General features: G+C 41.3%; 1 protein-coding gene across 6 annotated transcripts in view; it reads left to right on the top strand.

Annotated features, from left to right (window-relative positions):
• Sec24CD (Secretory 24CD) overlaps positions 1 to 19,231 on the top strand; it is an 89,930-nt gene that overhangs the window by 52,588 nt on the left and 18,111 nt on the right. For 4 of the 6 annotated variants that reach the window (XM_070524974.1, XM_070524979.1, XM_070524971.1 and 1 more), the window contains 4 exons: positions 1,956 to 2,009; positions 8,844 to 9,038; positions 9,736 to 9,922; positions 11,786 to 11,980. In XM_070524974.1, coding sequence (XP_070381075.1) covers positions 1,956 to 2,009; positions 8,844 to 9,038; positions 9,736 to 9,922; positions 11,786 to 11,980 — 631 coding nt within the window. The remainder of the gene's footprint in view (positions 1 to 1,955; positions 2,010 to 8,843; positions 9,039 to 9,735; positions 9,923 to 11,785; positions 11,981 to 19,231) is intronic. The other 2 variants (XM_070524992.1, XM_070524985.1) reach the window with 1 other exon arrangement.

The raw sequence follows: 19,231 nt of genomic DNA, 5'->3' as shown, positions 1-19,231 counted from the left end.
CTCTAAGTGAGAGACTGCCTCCTGTGCTTGGGACGCAACAACCTCGATGCTGCTCGAGGCCGATGCAGGCTTCGCCGACAACGATTTTGAGGGTTTAAACCTCACTGCGACCTTCGCTGAGTACGTGGAGGCCGACGACAACATTGCGATCTGCGGCGAGCTGTCGCTGGATGACACCATCGAGGATGCTTTGCCGAGTGCCGACACTGCTGTGACATCGGACAAGGACAACGACGACGCCACAGATGCCGTGTTTGTGCTTACCACATTCATCGAAGTGCTACGGCACATAGATGGCATCGGGAACTTTATCTGTTCACGCGACGCCACGGAGGACCTCCTTTTGGACGTTGCCCAACTCAAGCGAAAGCTCTTGGTTCATGGCTCAAACAAGGTCCAAAAGAAACTTACCAACTTCTTTTAAAGTTCGCGCTGTCTGGCGGGAATCGCGGCAGTGGGCAATGGAGGCCCATAAAGGTTCGTTTGAATAAAGCATGGTTGGTACCTGTACTGCAGCATTAATTCTTATCGCATTTACTTTTTGGTAATTTGGGTTTCCAAGCCCTGCAGAGTATGTTAGTAGTTTAGATTGAAGTTTCTTGTAAATCCGTCGCACGAAATAAGTAGTATTTTTATAATTTATGTTTGGATTTTACGACACCCACATTTTACGACACTTTTTCGTGGTACCGAGAAAGTCGTATAATCGGGGTTCTACTGTATATGTATTATGAAAGCCCTGCACAGATCTAGTACTCGCCTCATATTGTATGGTGCATGCTCTAACCTTAGTTCAACTTGAATGGCTTGACTGAAATTCTTCAAAAGTACTACGTTATATGTATTTAAGAACACTAGAATATAAAACATTACAATTTCAAGAAAAAATAATCATGCAGCTTACACTTTGATTCACTCAAGAAAGTGCCCTCCTTTAGTATTATGAATTGCAGTTTGGAAAGGGGTGCTTTAATTCACCTTAATATGGTACGTTGATTATTTAAGTTTATATTTAACACCATTTTTTTACAATTTCAACATCTCTTAACATTGTTTCGTACTGCTACAGTGATTACTGTCTATGTTAATTTGGTGGAGCAAAAAAGAATGTTTCTCAATTCTGTTACAGCTGTCTGTAACCTGATATGCAGAGTATCTTTGGTATGTTTTTGTCTGCTCAACAAGAACAGAAGTTACGGAAAGGAAAACCATGGGAGCTTAGGGTGCACATGTAATCTGTGAATTATTTCATAGACTATATGTTATCTTGGAGGGAACTATTTTATTTTCATCTTTATATGACTGATACATCAACAGTCATGTCTTGCAACGTGTGCGCGGAAATTGGAAATGAGTTTGCTTGAACATAGCCAAAAATTAGTCTGTGCAAGTAACTGATATCTGATTTGTGCAAAGCCTGTTATAGCCTAAAACTGTACAAAAGCTTAAAATTCTGTATTTCCAGAGGTAATGTTTCAAATGAAGCATAAAAACATTAGAAGATATTGTTTTCAATTACATTGTAGTTCCTTGCACAACATAATGTATAAAGTAGCATTACAAAATTTCAGTGGAAAAAGAGTGTAGAAAATGAAGTTTTGAGGGAGAAAAGTTCTTCAAACACCATGCTGAAATGTTCACTGCCAGTTCAAAATATCCTGTAACTTTTGAACAAAGCGAGGTGAAAGGGTAAAATGGAAAACTAGAGAAAAAATAAACTATTCCAGAGGTGGTGGCAAACCTTAGGTGACCTTTGAGATTGCCTGTGGGATGCCAGTATTACTTCACTTTGAAATTAATTGGTTCATGAGCACTGAAATTTAGAGCCTCTATAAAGGCTCATAAGGACATACTGAACCGGGCATACTAAAATACAGTGGGAGCACAGCTCACCCAACAGATGAAAAGCTACTTTTTTATTAACATCTGCAAGTGCATTACACACTTTCTTCCAGAGCACAGGTGACAAAGCACTAGTCCAAAGGGAAAGTAACATCCAGGGCCTGCAGGTAGGCCCCCGAAATGTTGGGTGACGTACACATTACAGCAGCTTATACTAAGTGGATTATGTGGCGGCAGGTGTGGTTTCATTGCTTCCATCAGCTTGGGCAGGTTCTTTGTGGGGTGCAATTTCTTTACCTCTTGACTTCTTCTTTCTTTCGAGGCATGTGAAAAATTGCTTTGGATTGCACATTAAGCTGGGGGTCAACTTTGAAAGCATGCATCTCATTGCTATGAATATGCCTTTGCGTCGCTAAAGAACAGGGCCGGCAACTCCACAGCAGCTTTCTTCTTTTTTGCGGGCATTAACCTCTGCATGTTCTTGTTACTGTTCTTGTTACTAATTACAGCAGACAGTTGTTCATGATACATAAGCCATTTTGTTGTACTATCAATGCATGAGAAACTTACAGAAGCTTGTGCGAGGCTTGAGTGCACCTATTGTCATTTGTCTTGTGTGTAGCTGAGAAGTAATATTAACAGCGATTTGACATGTCTAGGGGATGAAAGTAGAATGGCTTATGGAATTGTATAAACTGCAGATTCAACACGAATGCACATCTCTACTGGCATAAGAAACTGCCACACCTGAAGGATCTTTTGTAATAAAAGACTAGAGCTGCGCATTCAGTCAGGATATTTGTCTGATTTCTCAGCACAATTTAATGGATTAATTAGTAAATCCATCTAATGCAAGTGCTTTTTTTAAGAATTATGAAATTGTAGCATAATGTATTGCAATAAAAAGAAATGAGTTGCAAGAGGCTTCTTCAAAAAGAAATGCTATATAATGCCATTCTGATTATTTTGAGTAGTTTTTTTTTCTGTGCATTCTATATCATATGCTTAGGCAAAAAGAAAGGAGCAGACAAAGAAATGCATTTACTGGCATGGCAAACCCCACCATCCATTGGGTGCTAGCATTGGGTGTACCCATAACATTTGTTAGGTGGTTGTAAATTGATATATCATAAAGTATTTTTTTCTTTTATAGTACTCACTGAAGACTGCATTTGATTGCTAATACTCTTAAGTATGCCCTTAATCTTGTATTGAATGGCACAGCCCTATAATAAATCTCATGGTATAAGAAATGCATTTTCTAGAGGTGCTTGAAACTTCAATACTATGTTCAAATGGAAGGTGTGTACACACTTACCATTCTGACCAAAAATATAGATTGTAGGGAATATTGTTCTTTATTTTTTTCCAAGTACTTTGTTATGGTTCGAATCTTATAATAAGGCTACAAAAATTTGTAGCTTGTCTTCCTGCAAAAAGTGCCATTCATATGGATGGCAGATCAAGTACCCATTATTACACAAACCCAGTTAGAAACTCTTTGCTATTCCAACAAATTTCTATTCAAAGCAAAAAATATTTATTATTTACTGCAGCAGCCATTATTACTGCACTAAAGGAGCACTTACTGAGTGAGAATTTTGAGCAATAAGTATTTTTGCACAATCATTTGCATTTGCAGTGACCCTGCCAAGGATGCTTTGTTTTTGAACAGCCTCCAGATTTCGCCATCTTGACTAATTCAAAGTGTAGTATGTAACCAGCCTTGCATTCTCTGTGTCCTTTTTGTGCTGTTTTAGGCATAGAAATATAATATATAAATTTGGCTTCAATTCGACATTGAGGGTCTCTGCTTTTTTTAGTACTTTTAGAAATTAGATACATTTCTAAGATTTCACTGTTCACACACCCCTAGTCTTACCTGATATGTCCTTTGGCATGACAAGGTTTTCAGCATGCTGTTTCTGGTTTCTGTGTGTTCCTACTACTTGAGACTAACTACATAGATAGTTTTCTTCTTGTGTAGATGCTAAACAAGCATATTTTACTACTGGTGATCTGGATAGCAGATACATCAAATGCATTCTGTCTGCCCATTTCAAAATGGAAGGGGTGTCTAGCACCAGCAAGGTTTCCACTGTGCATTTGATGTGGCTCTGCATGTGTTCATGTTCATGTCATTATGAAGAACCACTTTTGTAGCCACTCTTGTGAAGTTATAACTCTGTTGAGAAAGCCGCAAATGCATCCTTCTCGCAGGTAGGTATTTGTGTGAATAATTTTCATGCCACTTTCCTTGCAATTATGAAATAAGTTTCCTTGTATTTGGCCAAAGGAAAATTTACAAGTGAACTGTAACACGTGGGCAATACTCAAAATGGCAGCAAGGAGATATTTACAAAATGTCTTGCAATACTCTACTTATTTAGCTAACTAGTGAAATGAAATTTACAAATAAAAATAAAATAATTGCTAGTAATATATTAGCATAAATGACTGGGGTACATGTTGTGTAAACATCCCTATTGTCATGGGCATCTTTCAGCTACACGGATCAACATTTGGCATGTAGTGGCAATGACAGTCTCTTTAGTACGACATGATGGCGTTCTCTTGGACATTATTGATATCATTGGTTTGTAGGAAGGTACTTGGAATGCCATCTATATAAGATAGGAAAACAAACATTGTATGTTGATACAAGAATGCTGGCTGTTGTCTCAAGGGCTGTGTTAAATAGGGACACTCTTTAGCTGCTGCACTGGGGGGAAAAAGGCCTATACTGTTAATTGACCGAAAACGTTACATGGGGACATGGAACTTAGGAAGCTAACAAATCCTCATTTGCTCTGAACAAATTTCACACCTGAGGTAAGTAAGGTAAGGCTCTGTGCACTGCATCAGTACGTCTTCATCCTTTCAACCGCAGTGGCTATTCATTGGCGAATTTCTGGAAGGATTTTGCCTTTGTGTTGAATCCTTGGTAAGCAACAGCTGTGTTGCTTCTTGATTTTGAAACCAGCACTCAATCGATAGACTGATCTCACCATGCTTGCGCTCTGCGTACCTGCCAACTCTCCAGATTTGTCTGGGAGACTCCACAATTCCGACCAATTCTCCGGCTTGTACAGACAAAGCCCCTAATCTCCCGAAAAACTGCCCCAAACTCGCAGAGAGACGGAGAGAGAGAGAAAAAAGAAACTTCATGCAGCACAGCCATTTTGTAATTGCTATTATGCTAGCATAAGGCCAATTTAAATTCAAGCCATTTGTGCATAAGCAGTGTAGTCTTAATTCAGTTCTCTTCAGATGGAGAGGTGTACTTAACAGTGTGCCTGAGGCGAACTTGTAATATGCATTGCGTAATGACTGGTTCTATTAAGTTAGCTTCCCTGTTGCACAACCTTACTATGCCTAGAACTATATTGTGTGGAAAGGAGTCAGTTTCACAGAACCTAGTATGTGCCCCTTAATTATACATGTGTGCATGTGCCATCTTTGGTCACTGTACAAGCATCAAGAGATCTAATTACTTTACTGGCAGCCATTCAGAGCTGTTTCTGACGTCTTCATGGTGATTTGAGCCTCTCTTTCACCTACCTAGCATGCCTCATTTATGGGACTGTAACTGGGCCTAGCACGTGTCTGAATCAAATGTGCACGCTCTGGTCACAGTACAAGCACCAATACATCTAACGCTGTACTGGCAGCCATTGAGAGCTGTTTGTGACATTGTTGCGACCCCCCAAAAAACATGAGCAAAATTTTGTTCTTTTGTCATCCCCTTGGCAAATTATCCGAATTTCAAGGTCCCTAGATTGGCAGGTATGGCTATGCCATCACTGCCACGGTGCATGGCGGCAGTTGTAGTCCTCTGGCTGGTTTGACACATGGGGAGTGTATGGAATATGCCGAGCTTGTTTCATTATTTGCTAGGCTACTGATATCGATGCCTCGTCACAATTTACGATTGGATTAATCTGTGTGCCTGGGTTCTACAATAAAAGTACCGAGAAATAAACTTTTTTGCATCCTTCAAAAAGACAGCTTAATACGGGAATATATATGGTCTGACTGACCATATATATATATAGCCAGACAAAAAAAAACAGGCAAGAATCTGTTTCTTTGCAGATTGGTTCCTTCAGTTCTGCGACTTCCAGTGCATATCACAACATTTATGATATTTAATAACAAATGAGTCCATCTGAGATTTTTGTGAAAAAAGTTTGTTAAAATAACTTTGCTATGTAAAATGTCTGAGTCTCTGTTTCGACTGTTTTTATGTGTTTCTGTGTTGCACTTGTTGCAAACTGAGCGGGGCAGACACCTCCAGCTTTTAAAAAGCCCCTGTCTCCTCGGGCAACACCTGAAATAAAGTAAAATTTAAGGAAACAAGGAATCGAACTCACACAGCACTGAGACATCTGTGCTGCAGTGGGTACAGTTTCAGTGACATGTCTGCTGCTCTGAATGCATCGCCTCTAGTAGTATCCTAGCAGCGCTATTTTGTGAGGATGGCAGTGGTGAAATGCAGCAATACCAGACCAAACACGACTAGACACGGTGAGTGCTTCATCTGAAGCATTGCCTGTATGGTCATTGTCAATCACTGTAAACAAGCACAGCCACATTTTTCCTTGTCCAGCTACTTCTCGTTCACGACTTCATAGGGTTAGCTAGATTTCCTGCCATAGAAAATATATGCAGATAGCCTTATTGACTAATAATACTGTTTTCTTAATATACTAGCATTGACTGGCAGTTCTGCGCGTACAGGAAGGTGATTATATACCGAGCACAGCTCACAGTATGAACAAATCACCACTACTCTATCACAAGAAATAATTTTATAATTTCGTGCTTGGATAACATTGTAGGAGAAAATTGGTTGAGAAGACATAATGTGCTTCACGTAATCGGTGCATGTAAATAAAGCCGAATTTAGTATATTAAGGCATTCTGTTTCTTGAGTTAAGCACAGCCTTTGTGGTACTTAGCACTGTATAAAGATATCCCTTGAGGCAAGTAAACCTTGTTAGGCAAATTAAACATGCATCAGCATTTTGTATTGTAACGTAGAAGTTCATTTCATATTGTAACACCAGTCAGGGCATAGCTAAAACGTAAACAAACACGTTTGTGAGCACCACCGCTTCTATGGACAACGAGCAGCAATTTGGGAATTTCATGCTTGAATACATTGATGTGCGATGCCTTTGTAGAACATCACACGCTTGCATGTTTTCAACCACAAACAGAAAAATAATGGGCAAGAGCATGCTTTGCATTTCTGGTGCATGCAAACAAATGCCAGCTTTTAAGTGTGTGCTCTTCGCATAGACAAAATAGCTTTGGTGAGGGTTAATCGAAGAATATACAATTTTGTGTTGAGGGGAGAACAACACCTACAACATACTGTTTAGTGAAGAGGCAAAGTGGGCAACTATCTGTCAGAACCGTCATGCTGTGTTTGAACATCTCCATAGGACTACAAGTAAGAGGGTTGCAAAGAAATGAGCAGAGTGAGTTCGATCTATTGAGCTGTGTGGCCATACTAGAATCATGGGCTCAAAGAAGCCAGCATGTGGGGCTATACGAGCACACACAGTTGTGATGCCTTCCAGTAGACTCGTGCCATACCAACTGTGTCAGTGGTAATGGCCTTCATTGCAATTGAGCAACTGCTGTTGTCAGCTGTGAACGTTCATTGAAGCACATAGGATCAGTTGTTTATTAATGGAGGCATGACGAGCCCAGTTTCTATAAAAAGTAAATTTTACAAGAGAACAAAAGATGGGAGCTACTGGAGCATTGTGTGCATGATAGGCGGCACAGACAGAGGTCTAACAGTAGCTTGCCAACAAAACAAGATCCACAAGCAAAGTTTGCATAGATGAGAAATGCGATGGGTACATCATAGACTTGCTGTAGTCCATAGTAGCTGTTGGTTTTTATTTTTGTGCACCCTAGTACATGTTGACAGGTAGATATGTCAATATAAAGGGGCTGCAAGTTTGCACCTCATCTGGCGACTACACCCGTCTTGTTGCCCGAGATATCAGGAAGTCGTAAAGACTAGCAGCAGCAAAGACATAGACTATAGAAAACTCTAGTTTTGGTAAGAAAGATGTTGCAGACACTGCATTATGGTATGGGAATATTTTGGCAAGAGTAAAGCAGGAATATGTCTTTGTTGGAGCTGTAGCTCACAAATGAACACTATTTCATTAATTTGCTTATGGCCATGGTGGCCGCATTTCGATGGGGACGAAATGCGAAAACACCCATGTATTTACATTTAGCTGCGCGTTAAAGAACCCCAGGCAGTCCAAATTTCCTGAGTCGTCCACTACGCCATGCCTCATAATCAAATTGTGGTATCAAAAAAAGGGGCGGGGGGGGGGGGGTATGTATGCTGTGGCACAAGTAGGCATGAATGCTATTGCAGAATTTCCTGTTCAGAGAAGCAGACAATGTTTTCTTTCTGGTAAGTTGCTTAGGTAAGCTCACTTGGCGTTATTGGTTCAGTGTTGGTATAGGCAATGAGCAATGACACTTTGTGTGACAACAGTAACACCGTAATACACAGTCTAGTGAGCAGAGAAAACGGTTTTTAGTTGGACATGGGTGATTTCACATCAGAACCATTCACCGCTAATCTTGAGACACATGTGCCCAACATCTGACCTGAACGCAGAAGCACATGCACTCCTTGGAATGCACATTGCTACAGCCAGATATTATCAAGCGTCGATATGGGTTCACATGTGTCATTGTTCAAGATATTGTACCATTTTCGTGGCGTTCCTATCAGACGGAGCCAGCACATTTTAGTAGGAGACTCAAACTGCGGTAGCACCTCCTGGCCAGCACTGGTTCCTTATTACGGAGCTCAACTTTCAGCTACTTACTTTGGTTGCACCATTGCATGACATGAGGCAATTACAAGACTTGTAGAGGTAAAATGTTCAGTTTAATGGGAAATGCTTGTTAGCATGTGCTTATGCACCAGGTGACTGGTTATGGTTATCTTCTAGGAGGATGTCGAAGGGGCCAGGTTTCTTGAAGACCTGCGGCGCGACATCTCCCAGCCCACGGCTTTTGATGCTGTTATGCGAGTGCGCACAAGCACAGGCATCCGGCCTACTGACTTCTACGGTAACTACTACATGGCTAACACCACAGATGTTGAGCTGGCCGCGGTGGACTGCAACAAGTGCATAGCAGTTGAGGTACTGAAAGTTGATCCTCCTTGTCATATAGTGAAACTTTGCATACATGTACGTTGTTGTGTGCAGAAAATAATGACATTGTCAGCCTTTTTTATATTCTGTGCAAGACAGTGTATTTCCTAGCAATCTACAAGTGGTTATAGTAGGCACATTTATGTACAAGGAACAAATATCTGTCATAGTCAATTCATAATTGCCAATTTCTCAGAAACATCTTCTCTTGGTGCATTCTAAATATTTAATTGCGCTCTCCACTAACAAGTAAAATAAACAAATAAATATTATTGAAAAAATTTTCATATATGAATGTATGCACAAAAAAAAAATGAACGTAATATTTTACTGCTGTGAGCCACCAAAATAAATAAAACTTCCTAAAAAAGAATGTGCCCTAAAAATAACATTAAAGACTTCATTGCTTATTTAATTAACCTGGATCTTGTTAATGGGAAATGTGAGTTTCTGAGACACTTTTCCCCTTAATTACATTTTAAGAAGCATGCATTATACATACAAAGTGCTCAGCAGAACTTGCTGTACTTGCAGTATGTTAATTTGACATATCATGAATTTCCCTCACTTAGAAGTTAGAGGAACAACTGGGTGCCATTGCACAGTCATGCATGCTCTCATATTGCCCTTTTATTCTTCTCTAGTTCATCTCCTTGTGATAATGTCTTGCCCGTCTTTGCTGCAGATCAAGTATGATGACAAGCTGTCAGAGGAAGAAGGGGCCTTTGTACAGGTGGCTCTGCTGTACACGACATTTGGAGGCCAGCGCAGGCTCCGCATTCATAACCTTGCCCTAGCTACTTGCTCTCAAATGGCTGACATGTATCGAAACTGTGACCTGGACACCATCGTCAATGTCTTGTCCAAACAAGGTGAGTTCTCTATATATAGAGTATATCACAAATGAAGGGTCTTCAACTTGGAGATGGGTGCAAAAAAAAAAAAAAGAAGAAGATGAAAAAGAAAACAAGGCACAAAAATGTTGGCACTACCTGTGTTGCCATTTTAGCAGTTTGCTAATTTTATTGCTGATGTTGGATTGCTTGTTGTGGATGGAGGCACAAAACTGATATGGAACATAAATGATTATAACATATTTCATTCTTAGCACCAAATGGTACTCTTAGTGGAATGTAAATCTTCTTAATGAATCTTTAGCAGACCACAAACAAAAATATAGGTAGTATAGCTGTCAGAATTCACCAAGTTCTGGTTAGATGACCCTTAGAAAAAGTTGAAGCAACTGAAATGACTGCCAGCTAAATAACAGAACACCTTGATGCTGGCAGTCTTTCAAACTTATGTGCAACTTTTGCATTGTGATGTGTGCAGTCGGGAAAGCATTTGTGTAAAAAATGTCAGCACTCCATAGCCGGCACCCTATTCGAGAAGGGAAGCATAGCTGGTTTCTTAGTAGGTAGGCCTACATGTCGTGCTTGATACTTCCTCTATAGCATTTGCGGCATTACTAGCATAATTATTGACACTCGTGCTGCTTAAAGATGCTTGCTTATACTGCATTGAACTTGTTGCTTGTAAATTTTTTTTCTTGGCAGATATTCAGCAGATATCTGGTGCTTCTGAAGAATGTGCGTAAAAATAAATGGCAACACTGGGAACTGCCGTGATTTGCTGCTGCCCTCTCTCATTGAATCTTAGAAGAAAAAATGAAGTATGTGTGTTTGTAAAGTAACATAAACAGTAAAGACATTTTAACATTAACATCCATGATTCAACTAAGTCCTGGACTGTGGCACTGCAGATATGGATGCTTCACTCTTGTTAATGTTGACCGTATTGATCCTTTGATTGCTAGACCTCTGAGCAGACCGTGTCACAGTTCCTCCCTCTTTTCTTTATTGCCTAAGATAAGAGCTGGCTGATGCTTCACCTACATATATTGATTTATCAAGTATGCTTTAGATATTTACTGCTGATTCACACTGAAAATGCTTCACATGGTTGAATATACTCCTCAAACTTGAACAATCTCTTGAACCTCAAACTGTCGTTGAACTTTGTCTGGAATAAAACATAATTGTTGTTTAAATGCAATTTAATAATTTTCTGGATCTCCTTATCTCGTAAAAAACATATGAATCAATGTTGATCATTCATCTTGTTGGAGTGCAGGAAGTTGTTGTAAGAGTTTGAATTTCTTGTCACTATGTGAAATGTCCAGACATTGTTTCAAGATCGTGTCCATACATAGTATTGTGCCAGCTGTCTGTAATTTGAGTAGAGTTGTGGCTTGGAATCGAGGGAAGCAAGTTTATGACGTGCAGTCCAACAATACTTGGCTGTGACACTAAAACATTAAAAAAATTGTAAGACTCTTGCTTCTAAATCTTCGTCAATAAGGTATACTGCATTACCTTTATGAGGTTGCACTAAGAAAATAACCTCTTTTCTGGCTTTGTTAAAATGTTGGCAGTGGAATCTTAAAAGTTGTAGGTAACAGTTGTATGCATAAAATGACTGTTACTGTGTCAGTGGAAACATTGAAATAAATTATCACGGTTTCTGTTGTGCATGAAGATGTATGTAGTTTAGTGTTTTCTGCACCCAAATAATATTCAGGTGGCCTACATGCTAGCGCTGTGCTGGTTGTTTAAATGTGCCTGTTGTTACATGTGGCTGGGAAGAGTGACCAGAGAGCCATGTAGCAGTGGTCATGCTAGCCACCACCTTCTGTATGACCTGGCTTCTTTTTATGTGCGCATACATTAATGCAGCTATTCGGCAGCTATTGGAGCAGAGCCCTCGACAGGTGCGTGATGGCTGCATTGGTCGAGGTGCCCAGATGCTGGCTGCATACCGGAAGCACTGTGCTAGCCCCTCTTCGTCCGGTCAGCTTATCCTCCCTGAATGCATGAAGCTACTGCCCCTGTACCTCAACTGCCTGCTCAAGAGTGATGCCCTTTCCGGAGGTAGGCTGCATAGTTAACTTGGAAATCTTAGATTTGCTGACTGTGATTTATGATAGTATCTGTTGATGGGGATGCCAGCTGTGCTACACACAAAGTAGGCGGGACCTTGCGCGTATGTTTGTGTAAAGGGTTGTGCAGGCAAATGACAAATGGCATTGCACTACATTTAAGAATAGGTGAAGAAAGATGGAGCATTTACAGTTTTGGTGCTCACATAATTCTAGAAAGTCTGCAGAGCCCAAGGATTCCACTGAACCAACTTTAAAAAAGCCTGCAATAGTATGACAGGTTTCCTCATTTTCTATAACCTCATACTGCCAGGAGCATCACAGGAGCCTTACAGCACAGTTTTACAACGGCTTTACTAGCACATGAAATGGCCTGAATACCTTTGTTTAGAATGCACGAGTGCTTGAAATTTGTTTTATTGTCAATGTACAACATACTACAGTAGAATCTCTTTAAACGGAACCACAAGGGAACGGATAAATGTGTCCCAAATAACAGGAGTTCGGTTTACTGATAAAGATGCGCCGGGGTGCAACACTGTATGCCATACACAGTCTTAACACTGCTAGAAATGTTGGGCATCAGGAAGTGAATGTAACTGCTAGTTCTTCCCATGGTTTTGCCGTAGTTGGCGACTTCTTGATTCACTAGGCTCGCAGGTTTCGGTTTACAGGAGGCACCGATGGTGTATCAAAGCAAAGATATCGCCCTTACTGCTCGACTCAGTGGCTGAACTAGCACGAAGTTGTGCTGGTGCAGTCCAAATTATCAAACGGTGCACTGTAAGGTATCAGAAAGTTCGTTAGTTCTTATTTTGAGCGTCAATAGGGCAAGTGGCAGTGCCACCAAGATGTCCGGACTGCAACATCTATAAAACTTTTGCTCACTCAAGCCTTTGCCATGCTTTGTAAGGATGGCTCTCAGCATAGAAGACAGGTGTCGCAAAAAAAAATTGATTCGAGGCTTTTTCTGCAAACACACACACACACACACACGCGTGCACACACACACACACACACACACACACACACACACACACACACACACACACACACACACACACACACACACACACACACACACACACACACACACACACACACACACACACACACACACACACACACACACACACAGAGAGAGCTTGTTTCTGTGGTACCATTTAACGAGGGTTTTTGTTGTGTGTAGTTCTTGCTATATCTAAATACAACACCAACCAATTTCGATGCTGTTGTTCCATTTAACTGGCAATTCTGTTTAAGTGATTTCTGTTTACCGAGATTCTGCTGTACATCAGTCCTCTTCTCCTCTCATTTTGTCTATCAGGCGTTGAGGCAAATGTGGTGAGGTCACTTAGAATGACTATCTTTACATGCTTACCAACTCTAAATTGAATGGTTTATCCAGGCCAAGTAGTTTTTTACCCCATTACCACTGTGCATCTTCATTAATTTTATTTTTTGAGCTTCATTTTATGAGCTGCACATCTGTAAGAACTGTACTACTGCTTTTTTTGCGTCTTTTACCTTTGGGAGGATTTTTCTTGCTTGGTCAGTTGAGTGCTTGGGTTCAGACTATGGTTTAGGCTAAAAGCAACGCTACGTAGTTTAACCTCGATGTAAAAAGTCGCTTTTCTTTTTTTGAGACAGCATTATTAAACCATTGTTAAGCATTGCTCATTAATCCTGTGTTCATAGTTGTGTGCAGGCTGTGCGAGTAGTTGTGCATTTTTACACAGCTGTCCTGTTGGTTGGCAACCTAAACCTAGGATGTGCATTCAAATTATATTTTAACAACCTTTAGTGACAAACAGTCATGTGGTCAGTCTGCCATTTTGTGTAGTAACAATAACAAAGATTGTAAAGCGCACAGGTGTATGCACTCAAGCTAGTAATACACATGTGAAGCATCTCATAATGACAGCACATGGCCTCCACAATGTTTCTTGTAAGGATCATTGTGTGAGCCTTCAGGGAACACACGCCACACTGTCTACATCTCATTTGTTACGCTTTTGTTAGACCACCGCCACAATGTTGTTGGCCATGAAAATGAAAGTTGTGGCCAAATATCGTTAGTATATTAAATTCACTAAAACAGACGGCGTGTGAAAGCAGGATCACACATACCTGCTTGATTGCATGTATATTTGGTATTATGGAGGTTGAGTGATCCAGCAGCACACATTGCTAAGCTGGGACGGCAAGGAATTTTCTGTAAAAACTACAGTATTTTCTCAACTCTAACAGCCCCCCTGCTTTCAGCACAAATAGAGCTTTTAAAAAATTTGGATGTAAACACCTTTGTATTGAAACATTGTCTGTCAGTGTTTGAGTCAATGTCATGGCGAGCTTCTTGGAAATGTGGCACTATAAATAGCCTCAGTGGAACTTAGGACTATTTGTTTGGCTTGCCATTAGCAGTAGGAGCACAATTCACAGTGGCATGGAGGATCTTGTGTCAAATGACAGCACGAATGAGTGACCGTAAAGGAATGACATGATGGCAAACAGCAACTTACTACATGGCCACCCATAATTTTTCTTATGCTTTGGACCACATAATTTTGAATTGCTTCATAAAGAAATTTCAGTAATCCCTTGTTAAAATGAAGTCAGCGGAACAGCGAAAAAATTCGTTATAAGCGGTAATTTGATATAAGCGACCACTTGAGAAAAGCTAAAGCGAACAAACTTTAATTGCGCCACAACTGCGAAAAAGTCAAAATACAATGTATTCAGTGAAGCAAAACTTTATTCAGGTGCAAAAGTAGTGAGCTTTGGCTCTTTCAAGTTCTTATTGGGCACGAGCAACCCCTGCGCTGATTTGACCGAGCATTGCACGAGGCCGTGGACGCTGCCCATGTATTCAACCTAATTTCGCAGCAGGTGTAGGTACTCCCACGTCTGCACCATAGTTGGCACTTCACGTGGCTCTTTGCCTTCCGGCTCTTTGTCCTCATTGGGGCCACCATCAGTGTCAATTAGTAGCTCCGCATCCGTCGCTGGGGAAACCACGAGAGCAGCAGCGTCAGCCAACCCGAATTTCTCGAAGTCGCCTTCTACCTCTTGGCCAGCAATTTTATGAACAGCCTCGTACAGATCACTGCAAGTCGAGTCATTGTCAGGCTGGTCATCGTCAAGGTTGCTGATGGTAGCACGGGAAAAGCCAGCATGCGCAAAGCAGTTGGTGACCTTCAAAGGTGCGAGTTCTTTCAATGAAAAGTTCAGCAAATGCATCAAGCAAATCAATGTTGTACCTCTTGCTGGCATCATATGCTCTGACCTTGCACTGCAAAAGAGCCTTGCGGTACAGTTTCCGGGTGGTCTCAATAAAGCCCTGATCCATTGGTTGCAGTACCGTGGTTGTGTTTGCAGGCAAACATTCCACATCGAATCGCCTTGAGATTGTCAATCTTCCCATGGCTCGGACAATTGTCAATTTTGAAAAGCACCTGCCGTTTCTTTACATCGAACTGTCTATCCAGAATGCACACATAGTCTTCAAAAATAGCAGCAGTGATCCATGCTCGCTTGTTACTTCTGTAGGTGCATTCCTTGGGAATAGTTGCATTTCGGAAGCACCGTGGCTTCTCCGCCTTCCCCAGTATCAACAAGGCAAGCTTGTGCTTGCCTGTTGCGTTGGCACCAAACAGCACCATGACATCCTCTTTGCTCTGTTTTCCTCTGGATGAGGATCCACCAGCAGTAGTGAACGCACGATTTAGTACTTTTGTGGCCTGTTCTGTGCCTGCATGAGACTAATTTGTTGGTGGTATTAATTTGACATTGCATGCTCGAAAGGGCCACCGCCGCTCAGCGGCGGCGTTCGCTCACCGCTTCACTCTAAGTGGGTCAAGCTCTTCGTGCGCTTCAAGTAATGCGGCTTAAAATGTACGCGGTTGGGTCAGGACTGGAAGACATTTCGAATAAAGCGATATTTTGAGTAATGCGATTTTGTTGTGACAGGGGATTACTGTATGCTATTTTGCATTTTTTATTTGCTTGGAATCCAAACATCGTCCCTCACTTTGGCACTTATGTTAATTAAAATCAACAAACGCTTAGCTTTGAGAAAATATGTTGAGTATGTCCATTTATGCATGGAATCGGACAGCGCAAGAAAGTGTGATTGCTAAGAGATTAGTTCTTTCTTTCTTTCTGCTAAGAGATAAGGCATTTTCCTTATTTTAATAGCTGTGTCTTTATGACCTTGTTCTCACCTTCAACCCACAGTTTAGTGGTAAAGTGAAAGTAAAAGCTCCTGACAAAATTGTCATTTTCTGCATGCACTATATTAAGAGGACAATTGTTCGAGCAAACACTGCTGTCAAGAACGTATGTCGCAATACAATACAGCTGTAACAGCATATAACTGCTGTTTGGTGCTTTGCAACACTATGTTCTGATTGCAACGCTGAAACAACCAAAGAATATTTACAGAGAACTATTCATGGGAAACAGTCTGCCACATAAAGTGGCTGTCTCATAGCATAGATGCTCAGCAAAATGCTCACGGTGAGTTTGACGTGGCAAGCTGCAGCCCATGACACGTCGGGGACCACTACCTCGCGTACATCCTCTTGATCGTTCAGTAAGGTTCAAGGTGCACTGCTGCAGAAAGGTTGCTGTGGGGCCAGAGTTGGGCATCTTTTCCAAATAGTTCTCAGTGCATCCATTGGTGCCTGTTATGGGCTGCAAAGATCATGATGTTCAAGAGCAGAGCTGCAGTTACTGTGACAGTGTCCTCACTGGTGCCAGCCAAGCTTATCCCCATATTCAGAAATGCAACTTAAGTCAAAGCCCATGCTTGACTTGATTTTGATGACGCCTGGCGTTAACGTGCCCAGAGACGCTCACTGCGTTTCCTTCGGCACGTTCACGATAGGCGTCACTTAGATCAAGTCAAGCATGGGCTTCAACATGGGCTGCATTTCTGAATAAGGGGGTTAGACTAAAGCATGCTTAGTCTTGGTCTCTGGCACAGCTATGTGCACTTTCATTGTGGGCATACTGATCTCTCTGCATACATACTGCACAAAAGCATTTATACACATAAATACCATGCAGGGGCCATGGGCCCACACAATAATTTCCTAACATGCACTGGGCAATAGAGTCACCATTGGTGCTTATTGGGGTGGCATCCATTGGGTTGGCACTACATCCACTTAGAGCAACTCTTTGGCTCTTATCCTGGATGTTGTGTGCAGAGGGCCTGATCATCACTTTCCAAGGCATTGTTGAAGCAGTTTAGGTCTGGCTTGTTCTGACATGGGAAGTACAGTCTCCTGTGTGAAATTCTGAGTTTGTAGCTGTGAGGCTGCTTGAAAACCTAATGGTTGTCCAGACACAGCTGTGCTCAGCCATCATTGCCAGCACACAGCACCTAATTTTACTGAAATGGGATTTCTGCGTCTGTCCATCCTCTCTGTTATGCCAACGCCATGATTATCAAGTCATCGTTATCATGTCGTCATAATTGGGTCACCTCATTCTAAGCTTTACCCTTGGCATAGAGTGAAGAAAAACAAACTTTGTCCACCTATTTGGATTCAAACTCATGTCCCTGTGCCATTGTGCACTTGCAAATGATGGGCTAACCAATGCAGTGCAACTTTGGCACCTAGTTAATTGTGATGGGCTTTGCGTGTCACAGAGACTGTGAGAGTGGTATCTGTGCATGTGTTTCAGAAGCCTTAAATGCGATACTGTTACAGATGAGGACGATGTTGTGTTGCATCGCTATGATGATGTTTTTGAGAAGATGACAGTGCATGCTGTCGCAGTAAATGAGTATAGAGCAGAAGGAATCGCTCAAATCATTTCACTCTTTATTTTCCTCAGGCTAAGATGTTACTGAATGTTCTCTTTTGTTGTAATGGAGCAATTCTAACTTGGGGGGGGGGGGGGGGGGGGGGAGGATCTTCGCTATGTTGTGCTGGGTGAGCAGATGCAGAGTGGTTCATTGTTCAGCACCGTCTTGCTAACAACTTCCCTAGAAGCAACTGTGGGCTTATGATGAAACATACTTTATATATATATATGTGTGTGTAAAAGGTAAAACTTGTTTCTTGTGTGTGATATGCAGAGGGTTTGTTAACCGATGCCCAATTGATTTAAACACGAGCAAAAGGTTTTAAACTTTGTAATTCATAAGGCTTTCGCCCCATAATAAAAAAAAACACACTGGAAAACTTCATAGTGCTGCTGTCTTTCTAAAATCGGTATGTCGCTAATTCTCGACACCTTCGACGAATGCTGAAAATTTATGTAGGTGGGCTTGTACTCAATGAAAGCGTAATTTTTGTCTTCTGAAATGCTTTTTGCCTTAAAAATAGTTGGTCTTGCTCGCTTAAATTATGATGGAAATTGAAGAATGAGTTCTTGTGCTTTTTGAGGCAAAGATGAACATCGCATTTGGAGCATAAGAAAACCGTGTGGTGTTTGCAGTTAGGTTGTTTTCACTTCTACAGCGTGTCATTTACAAGCTCACTCTCAGGCACATCCTTGTCACTGCAGCATGTCACATTTCTCAGTGCAAGGTGTCTTTGCCCACTCCATCATTTCTATTGCTAAGAGGCATGCATTTAGAGTGACTACACTTGTCTATCTCATATCACTAGTCGTGTGGATTATTTGACACTTCTTGTCTTGAAGTCTTTACTCATAGTTCTTGTCACCATCGTCGCTGAGACTCCTGTCATCAGTATTGTTGTGTCCTGTAAGCTGGAAGCAGCTTATTCTTGTTTTTGGTTGGCAATCTTTCTTAGTCCTCTTTTATTTTGGCAACTGTATATGTTCTGTTTGATGGTTAAAAGAGGGCAGTTTCATCATGCTTGTTGGCAGGAGCAGTTTGCCGTCCGTGTCATCTTTTCGCACCCTTTTTCCATGCGGTGCCTTGTTCGCGATACAAGTACTATCAATTTCCAGTGGAATTCGTGTCCTGAGCCAACTTGATTCATCAAAGAAAGCGCAATTTTGTACATGCATTATATGAAACAAGCGCGTCACCTTGCTATTAGTTGAAACATTTCTCCAAGTTATGCACCCACGCTCAAAAATAAGCACACGACCACACACAGCCATACACTGAGTGCTGCTTTGCGGCAGAATCCATAAAACTTAGGATTCGAAGCACCACCAGCATCATGACAGTAGATATAAGTGGTCTGCCTGCTAACCTCATTATTATTACTTACAGCGCGCACTAAAAACACGAACAAAGAAGAGAGACGAAACA

The sequence above is a fragment of the Dermacentor albipictus genome, chromosome 1 (genome assembly GCF_038994185.2).
Source record: "Dermacentor albipictus isolate Rhodes 1998 colony chromosome 1, USDA_Dalb.pri_finalv2, whole genome shotgun sequence".
Classification (NCBI taxonomy): domain Eukaryota; kingdom Metazoa; phylum Arthropoda; class Arachnida; order Ixodida; family Ixodidae; genus Dermacentor; species Dermacentor albipictus.
The sequence above is the reverse complement of the archived record's forward strand: the minus strand, read 5'-3'. Positions and strand labels throughout refer to the sequence as shown.